The sequence below is a fragment of the Rhinolophus sinicus genome, chromosome 1, assembly GCF_057876585.1.
Source record: "Rhinolophus sinicus isolate RSI-liver-muscle chromosome 1, RSI-T2T, whole genome shotgun sequence".
Taxonomy (NCBI): domain Eukaryota; kingdom Metazoa; phylum Chordata; class Mammalia; order Chiroptera; family Rhinolophidae; genus Rhinolophus; species Rhinolophus sinicus.
The window spans coordinates 155,181,732-155,193,650 of NC_142501.1; the positions used below are offsets into that span (position 1 = coordinate 155,181,732).

General features: G+C 32.9%; 1 protein-coding gene across 1 annotated transcript in view; it reads right to left on the reverse strand.

Moving 5' to 3' along the window:
- LOC109436818 (UDP-glucuronosyltransferase 2A1) overlaps positions 1-11,509 on the reverse strand; it is a 60,511-nt gene extending 49,002 nt beyond the window's left edge. The window contains exons 1-2 of the mRNA XM_019715651.3: positions 11,435-11,509; positions 8,615-9,384 (exon numbers count right to left, since the gene is read on the reverse strand). Coding sequence (XP_019571210.2) covers positions 8,615-9,332 — 718 coding nt within the window. The 5' untranslated portion in view covers positions 9,333-9,384; positions 11,435-11,509. The remainder of the gene's footprint in view (positions 1-8,614; positions 9,385-11,434) is intronic.
- Between the last annotated feature and the right edge of the window lie 410 nt (positions 11,510-11,919).

Below are 11,919 nucleotides of genomic sequence, written 5' to 3' on the forward strand. Positions count from 1 at the left end.
TTTCATTTCAATCTGTTTACTTCAAAAGGAAGGACTCCAAAGGGTAACAAAACAGATATAAAGTTCTCAGAATCATATTTAATAAGATTTTGTATGTAACAATTTCTGAAGAATGTTTAGTTCATCTGTATAAAATTAAATTAAAATAAAGTTTCTTAAAATATGTGTAACGCTATTAACTTGAATTAGTAATCCTTAAAACAACATTTGTGCATGGAAGTTCTTCCTTACATTTTTTTTCTCCCCAAAGACATGCCCTGGCTTGAAGGTCTCTTTTTCCTGTGTGCTCCCTGAACATTGCACAGGATGGGAAGGATATAATTGTGCTGATTCATTTCTCATTGTCTCTCAGGTTGGAAGCAGTGCCAGATGCCACAGAAGCCTAGAAACCAGCCTTCACACTGTCTCAGGAACATGAGTAATCAAATCCTGAGTAACTTCAAGTTTTAGCCTTGCATAGGTGCTTCAATTTTGAGTTTCTTGATGGCATTTAGTTAATTCTTTTGAAAGCTTAAATTTAGATAAATTTTTTCCTCTTTGTTTTGTTGTATATGAACTATCTTTCTAGAGCTTTCTTTTTAGCCCTGGGTGTGGCATCAAATGATTCATCACTTTCTTGATTGTAACCTCAGGCAAGTTACTCAGCCTCCTCATTACAAAATAAGGAAGAATGATGGTGCCTATTTCCTGTAGCTGTGAGGACTGAATGAAACAATATATGTTAATTATTTAGAATAGCATCTATACTCAATAAATGTTAGCAGTATATGATATTGTAGGGAGAAAATCTTACTTTAAAAATGACCAGTCTAACCAGATTGCATCACCTCCTCTCTTTTACTCCTCAGACAATGGCCCATCGTGGGGAAGCAGGGTTTACTGCTGTAAAATATGCCTTTGGGGATATTGATTATTTTAAGCTGGCTATTTTCAAGAAACGGAAACTCAGGAAAAAACTTTGATCTCACCTCTAACTGCATAAAATAATTAAAATAGAAGACCTGCTTTAAGAAGGGAGCTATCATCACAGAAAAGTATAGTTTAATATGAACTAATGTGTGGTGCACAGGGAGGCACCTGGCAAGGCCCATTTGATCTAAGTGCTCCCTGTGTCTCATTGTTAAAGACGGCCCTGCAAACATTAATTTACCAAACACTTTTCTGTCTCCATGTGAATTACCTTCTTGCCCTTTGAAGTCCCAAACCACACTACCCCCGTCTCCTTAGCTCAAGATGGCATATAAGCCAGATCTGTCCTGTCTCTCCTATTGTATGGGACCCACGTATGTACATACATAATAAATTTAGTTGTTTTCTCCTGTTAATCTGCCTCATGTTAATATTATTATTAGTTCAACCAGAAGAACTTAGAAGGATAGGAGGAAAATTCATTTTTCTGCACCCACAGTGCAGATGGTTCCAAACACTGCAATTTCCTCTTCAAGCACCAGGCATGCTCAGTCTCCAGTCATGCCACAAATGATCTATTTCTAACAATGTATTCAGTACTAGAGTTCACAAATGACGTATTTTAAGAAAAACACAAATACTGTAAAAAAAAAAAAAAAAAAAAAAATATATATATATATATATATATATATATATAATCTATATCTAGGTATGTATATAAACAGAGCCACTTTAAAGTAGAGTTAGAGCTGCCATCCCAAAGGAACTGTCTTGCACAATCCATGCTTCAGACCTTTGGGATGTTAAAACAGGGCAAAATAACCTTTGGACTGGGCCTAAAAAACATTGTGTTCCAAAGAACTTTTTGTAAGAAAGCACTGAACTGAAAATTAAAAACATTGCTTAGAAGATCGTCCCTATGTTAGCTTATCTGCACCAATAGAAATGTCTTCCTTCTAAAATAAAACAAAAAACAAAAAGTAATACTAAAAAAAGATAATAAAAAACAAAAATTAAACAAAAGAAAGTAAACAAACAAACAAGCAAAAAAACACCAAAACAATGCCTTCCTTCTACTAATGTAATTGTTCCCATTCCCTTTCTCATAAATACCCCTTGCCTTTGTCTTTTAATTGGAACACTACTTGGCTTGGGTTTCTGCCTGAATCAGTGCTTGCCAAATAGCTATTCATTTTGCTCACAAATAATGGTAAATGCTTGTTGCCTCTCACTTTGGCCTTTTATTTTTAGGTTAACAATGTAAAACTCAAGATTATACTCACAAAAATTATAACCTCCATTCTCTTTCATTGAATGCGAGCAAAAAAGTGTGATAGCTTTCTCTGGGAACTGTGCATGTCCCACAACACATTCCGTCTTGGATGACATGCCTATGGCTGTCACATGGCTTATGAGTCATTGTGGAAAGGAAATGCTACCAGAGTGATTTGAAAGGTTAACAAACGAATATTAAGTTAAATTTAAAAGTGGAAGGAAGAAAAGAAGGATGGAATGAAGGAAGGAAGGAAGGAGGGAAGCAAAGGAAAGACTAGGAAGAAAGGAAGAAAAAACAGATCCAAGCCAAAATATATTACTCTTCAGGGAAAAGACTCCAATACGTATTTTCCTCCTTTAAAATGTCTACTGTAAATCAAGCACTATGGAGATATACACACTCAAATTTGTTTCATTTCTATCATTTTATTTTACGTTAATTACCTGTGCTCTGTGAGTACCTAGTTCATGCGAAGATCTAAATATTATGGTCATAATCTTTCCTGTTTTCAAGACCTGTTGTTTTTTGCTATTTAATTTAATATATTTGCAAGATAGTCTGTTGTTATTATAGATGGCATTATTTCTTAGAGATTATTCACCTAATTATTTATAATAATGCATTATATTTATATACATCTAATATATAAAGATTACTCACAAAAAGGAACCTGTTTGTTTTCAGTGGCCAAAGAGTAAAACTTGGTAGCAATAGGTAATGTTTATGGATTACAAATATTTTTAGTGGCATTAAAATGCTACATTATTCTTTCCGTAAATGTTTCCCCAATTTGGGTGGCTTTTTTTGTTTCTAATATGAACATAAAAATAAAATTTACCAGGTTCAACGTTAAACAAATATATTTGAAATCCGCAGGAGACTTTTCTTTCTTTTAGTTAAAGAGAAGCTCTCTGAGGACCAGAAAACTATCCTCAGGCAAATCACCTCAGGTAACAGAGTCACTATGAGACTTGTGCCTATAGGAATTGCAGTTCCCTAGTTATAACATTGCCCAATTAAGCACCATTCAGCAAACTGAAATAGGTGAGAAATAGAACAGCAGATTTCAAAAGCTAAATACATTGAAAGGAAGAAGAAAGTACCCAAGAAAGTTTAAACCTAAAATATTCTAAATAATTTTTGGATTTGCACCTGAAATTTTAAAAGGAGAAACAAATTTTCTAGAAGCTTTGGTGTCAGAAAGACTTTAGTTAGAAAACCATTTTCTCAAACTAGTAGCTATATGATTTTAGTTTAACATGCTTGATAGTTCTAAGCTTCAGTATTCTCGTCTGTGATAGTAGCTTTTTCTTCACAAATTTATTGCAAGGATTAAGAGATAATACATGAGAAGCACTTTTCACAGTGTCTAGTCATAGGAGATCATCAAATGTTAACTGCTATTACTATAGTGATATCCATGAGTTTGAACAAAATACCCATGGCCTGAAATTAAAAAACAAAAAGAAAAAGAAAAAGGATTTTGACAATATAATATCCAATTTCTAGCAATTAACAAAGATTAAGGACTCACTTTGAGGTTCTTATTGCATTGCACTGTAGAAAAATAATCTTACAGAAAGCTGTCCTATTTATTTACTCAGGTGTGACAATTTGGGACCTGAGTATATATGGATTTATTGCAATGACTTTGATTAAAGCATTCAAGCTAAAGTAAAAGATAAATTCAAATTACAAACTTGAAATAAGTAATTTTTACAAGTCAGTTCCATTTGTCATTCTCATTTATCACATGTACAAAGACTTAAACAAAAAATAAATTACTCTGTCATGTCACTACTTTTACTTCTTACCTGGTCTTCTGAATGTGAGTGTACATGTCCCTGGACATCAGTAAGAATATCATGTTTTAGTAAAGCAGACTTAAATAGTCTTTCTAAGTTAGAAGAGTATAATTCGATTAGAAACATGATATTATCAAAATAAGACGGTAAGAGCATTTTTAGAAATCTTCATTACATTCCCATGAACAAATTGTTAAGAAATATTAGTCTCATGTATTAAGACTGAAAGAATAGTGTGGTTTTATTACAAGCATTAATTTACAAGCAAAATACAATGGACATGTGATTTGAGACTGCCAGCATAGGGAAGTTTTATCTGGGGGTAATCTCATCAATATGAATAAGGAGAATTGTAATCATAATAATTATTATTCCAAGGTTAAGAAGATGTAGTTGATAAAAACATAAATGATGAGAGACATATATTGTGAGCAAGGAATCCTCCATGTTCATTCCTCTATTTCATGAACTGGGATGCTGCACGTATTCAGATGTCACTGTTAGTTTAGTGTACACATGAGGAATTGAGACAGTTTTTGCAGATATTAATAGCTTTATTGCCAAATAAAATGGCCATCACTTCATCTTCTATTTTTCATTTCTAAGATCCACTTTTAGCCCCATGATGTTGACTATTTACTTCTATCATTATAGGATAATTTATATTCATCATAGTAGCTATGCTTATTCTATCCAGATGACAGAATAAATAGGTCTTTGTTTACATCCCAAGAGATAAACATCTATTTTTTAAAAATTTGGAGACTATTTAGCATACTCAGAGAAGATGATGTGGAAATTGTAACTGACACCTTTCTTAACACTCCTCACCGATAAACCCACCCATATATGGTCAATTAATTTATGAAAAAGCAGCCAAGAATATACAATGGGAAAAAGAAGTCTCTTCAATAAATGGTGTTGGGAAAATTGGCCAGCCACAAACAAAAGAATAAAACTTGAATACTATCTTACACCATACAAAAAATTAAAATGGATTGAACACTTGATCATAAGATTTGAAACCATAAAATTCCTCAAAGAAAACATAAGGGAATAAGCTCCTTGACATGGACCTTAGTGATGATTTTTTGGATTTGAACCCAAAGCAAAGACCACAAAAGCAAATATAAACAGTGGGACTACATCAAATGAAAAAAGCATCTGTACAACAAAGCAAATAATGAACAAATGGGAAGACAACCTACCAAAGAGTGAACATATTTACCAATCATATGTGTGACAAGGTATTAATATGCAAAACATAAAAATTCATACAACTCAATAGCAAAACAATATCTGATTAAAAAATGGACATAGGATCTGAACCGATACTTCTCCAAAGAAGACATACAAATGGCCAACAGGTGCATAAAAGATATTTGACATCATTAATCATCAGGGAAATGCAAATCAAAACCACAATGAGATATCATTTTGCACCTGTTAGAATGGCAATTATCAAAAAGATAATAGACAACAAGGATGTGGGAATGTAAATTGGCAGAGCTACTTTGGAAAACAGTATAGTCATGCACCACTTAACAATGGGGACATGTACTGAGAAATGCATTGTTAGGCAATCTCATCATTGTGTGAATATGAGAATGCACTTACACAAACCTAGATGGTAGAGCCTACTACACACCTAACTATATGCTACAGCCTATTGCTCCTAGACTATAAGCCTGTACACATGTTACTGTACTGAATACTGTGGACAATTATTAACAAAATGGTAAGTGTGTGTGTGAACATGTAAACATAGAAAAGGTACAGTAAAAACAGTATAAAAAAATTAAAAATTGTACCTGGTTGGGCACTTACAATGAATGCAGCTTGCAGGACTGGAAGTTGCTATGAGTGAGTCAGTGAGTGAGTGATTAGTGAGTGTGAAGGCCTAGGTCATTACAGTACACTATTGTAGATTTTTAAACACTGCACTTCAGCTATTCTAAGTTTATAAAACAACATGTGATTAAATCAATTACAAGAGAAAATGATGCAATCCAGAGACGCAGTAAACATGAGACATCTGAGGCTATTGGTGTTTTACAGCAAACTTTTTAAGTAAGTAGAGTACACTCTAAAATACTGATTAAAAGTATAGCATAGTAAATACATAAACCAGTAACATAGTTGATTATTATCAAGTATCATGTACTGTACATAATTGTATCTACTATACTTTTATATATCTGGCAGCACAGTAGGTTTGTGTTTATCAGCATCACCAGGAACAGGCAAATAATGCATTGTGATACAATGTTACAACATCTTTTGTCATTAGGTGATAGGAATTTTTCAGCTCCATAATGGTTTTATGGGACCACCCTCATTTAGCGGTCCATTGTTGACTGAAATGTCATTATGCAGTGCATGATTTTATAGAAATTACTGAAAAAATTAAAAATAAACTATTAGGTTGGTGCAAAAGTAATTGAGGTTTAGAAGGTTAAAAATATTGCAAAAACTGCAATAACTTTTGCACCAACTTAATACCATATGATCCATCAATTCCAATTCTGGAAAAAAGGAAATCACTGTTTCAAAGAAATATCTGGAACACCATGTTCATAGCAGTATTATTTACAATAGCCAAGATATGGAAATAACCTGTCCATAGATGGAGGAATAGATAATGAAAATGTGACATATATATAATAATATATATCGATATAGTATGTGTATATAATTATAATGGAATATCATTCAGCCATAAAAAGAAGGAAACCCTGTCATTTGTGACAACATGGATGGAACTTGAGGGCGCTGTGCTAAGTGAAATAAGTCAGACAGAGAAAGACAAATACCATGTGATCTTACTTATATGTGGAATCTTAAAAAAAAAAAAACCACAACCTATAAAAATGAAAAACTCAAGCTCGTAGATACAGAGAACAGATTGGTATTTGACAAGTGGGAGTAGGGAATAGGCAAAATGGGTAAAGGGGTCAAAAGGTACAAACTTCCAGTTATAAAATAAGTAAGTCATGGGGATGTAAAGTACAGCATGGTGACTATAGTTAATAACACTATTGTATATTTGAAAGTTGCTAAAAGAGTAGATTTTAAAAGTTCTCATCACAATAAAAAAATAACTAGACTTATTGTAGTGATCATTTTGCATATATCGAATCATTATCTTATACATCTGAAACTAATGTTATAGGTCAATCATATATCAATCAAAAAAGAAACAGTTTAATCTCTTTCTCACCCCTTATAACACTCACCAATTAGTCATCAGCTTTTATTTTACCTGATAAACAACTAACACTAATTGAACAGTTTCTATCTTCCAGAAACTATTCTAAAACCTTTTTATATGTTAATTAATTTAGTCCTTTCAGTATCCTTGTTAGAGATGGGATTAATAAGTGTAGGTCCAAAGAAACTTGATTACTTCTTCATGGTCACACGTGTAAGCAGAAATTGTCTATCAAGAGCCTGCTCTCCTGATTGTGTTACAATGTATTCTCATCTGCTTTATGTTTTTAAGTTCATAAGCTACTTCACTAGTACATGCTTTTACCACATCTTTCCTGGAATGATGCAGTAGCTTACAGCCTGACATTTCTCCACTCTAGGTCCACATTTGTCCGTGTGCTTTATATAAGATGCAATCTAGTCATAATACATTCCTTTAAACTGTTCCCAGTTGTTTATTAGATACAAGCCAAGATGCTTAGCATGACATACAGGGTGTTTTTAAAATATTTAAATTCATTGAATTAGTTCATTCTTGCAATCCTGACCTCTCCAGCATTCTTTTCCATGCCTCCCCACTTTACACTTTGACCTTCATACATGCTGAATTATCAGCAATACCCAACATCATGTGTTATTTCTAGACTCCACAACATTGGGCATACTGTTCCTTTCTCCACACCAGTTTGCAAGAAAATTCACACTTATGTTTAAAAATTTCCTTGTGCATCACTTCGATTCTGAAGTTTATCAGGATACCTTTCTCTCCTGTCACATACTGCCTACCTTCTTTATACTATCCCTGTTCCTTGTACATATTTTTATTATCCACATCATTCATATTGTAACTATTCCCTTTCATGTCTAAGTTCTCTGATTGACTCTGAAATTCTTGAAGCCAGGAACTTCATCTCAGTCTTTGTTGTACCCACTCTATCCAAGGAAGTGCCTAGTAAACAACAGGAAATCTATGAGCAGTGATCAGAGATGATCCATATACATGTTTTTAACATGTTTTTAAACACACACACATTTGTCAGTATTAATAATGGGCTTGTAGAAAGCTTAATCTCTTTCAGCTTTCCACACACACGCCTGAAGTTTCTAGGCAATTTGTATTTTCAATGCAATATATATATGAGAATCCAGTCCTAATTTTTAATTAAGGTATTTGTAACTATATCTTATGTGTAATAAACTTGGTTGGTATCCTCAAATCCATAAAATTAGAAAAACAACACACTATAGTTTCAAAGCATATTGTCTTTTATGTTCTTTCCTGCTAGCAAATGATAGCAATAGATAGTAATCTACGTGTAGAATTGAAAAAGAATAGGCATAGGGAAATAAAGAAGAGGTGATATAAATCTGTTTGTTCAAATTCAAATAATACAAAAAAATATATATTACATACCCAAAGCTTTACTATAGTAGGAATCCCATGATTTCCAAAGAGTATTAAAGATGTAGTCCTGTAGGTGGTAGGAGATGAAATTTCTTATTCTGTCAGTAAAAGACATATGGTCGGTGAGTTCTGATAAAATAGCAGGAACATAGGAAGGAGGGTATGGTACCTTCCCACAGTGTTTTTCCACTGTTGATGCTGGAGAAAACCTCAAGGAGTATATAAATGGAATTCCCAGTTTTAAAGCTACTATATCACCACACGGAAATACTGGATCTGATACCAGAACCTCAAATTTGCTTTTGTTCAGCTTCTCCATCAGTTTTTGGCTTTTGAGGACACCATCACAGATTTCTCTAGATACCATGTGGAAGTCCTTGATGGCTTTGGTGATCTCCTGATAAAATCTCCAAATGGTTGAAGGAGATGGTCTATTTTCCATCCATGTCAAAACAAAGTTGTTGATTACTTCTTCTATTCTTTCTTTGCCAAAGGGCACCTTGTATGTTTCAAATGTCAGAGATGAGTTATAGGTGGGCGTGATGAAAAGTGCACCAGAAGCAACTAGGACAGTCACATTATGCTCATTTTTAATCAACTCATCTATAATTATCTTAATATTTAGCCAATGACTACCTTCCATTGGCCAAATCAGAATGTTCCCACCAAGAGTGTTTCCTAGGAGACTTATCTGAAGAGACAACAGCAGAATGTTCTTTATTAACATGACGTAGCTTGATGTAGAAGATTTGAGGAGATGAGACAAATGAATTTCTCTGCTTTTCAAGCAAAAAAGAAAGAAATTATTTTTTAGTTTGGATTCAAACCAAAAATACCCTTCAGAGCCTTCTTTTTATGACATGATATTTGACATAGTAGCTCCATATTTTATGGTAATTACATGTTTAGGAGTAACATATGTTGTACTTCTCAACCTGTTGCTTTACCTTTGGTTATGATTCTTTTTCTTAAATTTAATCCTTCAATCCTAACTCTGCATCTCATAATTCTTAAATTCTTACTATTAGATTGCTTGAAGTCACTGTATTTCTGAACTCTACACTCAGGCCTGGGTACAGAAAACTCAGATAGGACCAGAGATATAGAGATCTAACTCTGTAGGTTTTCCAGTACTAAATACATTTTATATAACGTCATTAGCAACAATTAAACAGTATAGTAGTTACTAGTTTCTAATAAGATTATTACAAAGAGAATACTTAAAATGTGAAGTACAAACACAATAAGTATAACATTTACTACTACTTTAATAATATGTTTGGGAAAATATTTTATCTTAATGAATCAATGAGAAAAAAATTACAAGTAAATAAACTTGTACAAGTATCTCTGGAAGAGATAATGCGTAATTTTACTAGTGAATGAGGTCTCTTTAAAGAAAATTGCTAGGTCAAGCACGCTTCTATGGAAGTGCTGCTCAAAAAGCTAGCTAGCCTGCTCTCTGTCTCCTGCTGGCTCCTGACCAGGACGGAGGACTGCCCTTCCCATGGCTCGGTTGCACCCCTTCACTTCTGGGATCTTTAAGTAATAAATCTTATGACTCTGTTTCCCTTGTGTGGGTGTACTGAAACTGCACCTTCAATCAAAAAGACCTAGTGTATTTCACATCCCCAAAGTGGGAGCTCAAATGCTGAGGGAGATACCTGCCAATTCTGAGTGAGTGGGCTGTGCCTCATCATTCAGCAGGTCATAATCTGCGTATTCTCAATTCAACACACCAGTTGCAGCTTCACAACACAGTAATATGACTGGTATCAAGAGATTTCTCAAACTATTTAGGCTAAATTCTAGATTTGTTTGTGTTCCTAAATTTAATATAAAACTAAATGATATTATATTGACTGTAAAGGTTTAGAGATTGTAAAAATTTTTTTCCAAAATGAGTGTCTACACTTGTGATTTTAATTATTCTGATTTTAAGATCATGGAAAAGCTAGTCTATTTCCAGAATTTTGGGGAGAGATTATACTAAAAACATGATTAAAATATTAGTGAATTCAGGCTTGTTCAAACAAAAATTAATATATTTAAAAAGAAGCTAGTATATACAAATATTTTTATCATAGATGGGAATAAAAGATGTGCTTTAATTAATTGCACAAAAAGGAAGCAAGCATGATATTTATATTACGACAATTGGTTATTGCTTTTACAACAGGATTTTCTTGAGAAACTTTAAATTTCTTCTTTTTTAATAAATAAATTTGATTTTGCATAAAACTTATTTGCTATATATATGTATATATGATATAAATTTACAATACATAAATAAATAATCCATTATAAAATATTAAGAAAATAAAATACCTACCAAAGGATCACATTTTGATCCTTGTACACTTGCTGCTTTGAAGACCATTGTGGTCACTTATAAGAATCATTTTTGCCTTCACCATACATTTGTATAAATTTTATTTGTTACTTTATGTGTGCCTAATGAAGGAACAAATGAACTCTCCACTGGTAGGAACTAGAGGCAATAGAGGAACTTTTAAAGAGGCCAACAAACTCACACTTAGATAAAACTCTCAATTTATTGCTCTATAATGCATTTCCTTTATATCTATATAATTATTCTAAAGTGTAACACCTGGGGTGGGTGGGGAAACCTTCAAATTATTTCAAAACAGAACTGAAAAATTCTTCAAAGGGAAGTGAAAAAAGAAAACAAAAGTTAATCCACAAGCTTATAATGGTTGATATTGTTTCTAGAGGAAAATATAAAATAAATCCAAATGTAAAATATAAAATAAAGTCCACACTATTTACTGGTTTTATATAGCTTATATATTGCCTTAAATATCTTACCTGAAGTTTCCAGCTGGAACTTTAATAGCAATAACTTGCTATTAGGAAGCTGAACTTAAATAACGCGTAGTTGGGTAAGTGTGACATGAAGAGAAATATGATCTTAAGTTGAGAAAAGATTACACAGACTTGTTTACTCTCAGCATTCCTCATACATTACATTAGTAAGCAGATTAACCTTTGTTAAAGGTATATTCTTTTATTGGTTCCCTGGCAACTATTTGCTTTGAATATTGCCTTTGTTAATGTTTTCCACCACTTCTACCAACCAAGTATATTCACATGTTTCTGAAACAATGACAGGTAATTATTAATAATCTTGGGTTATTATTAAGAAGTATGTAAAATTAATATCTTTTAAATTCATGCAATGTAAATTTATTAATTATAAAATATATGTATTTTTTAATTGAAATGTCTGTTGTTTTTCTGAGTCCTACAATGATGAGAGTTGGTTATGTTAATTCAAATGTATGAACTACAGC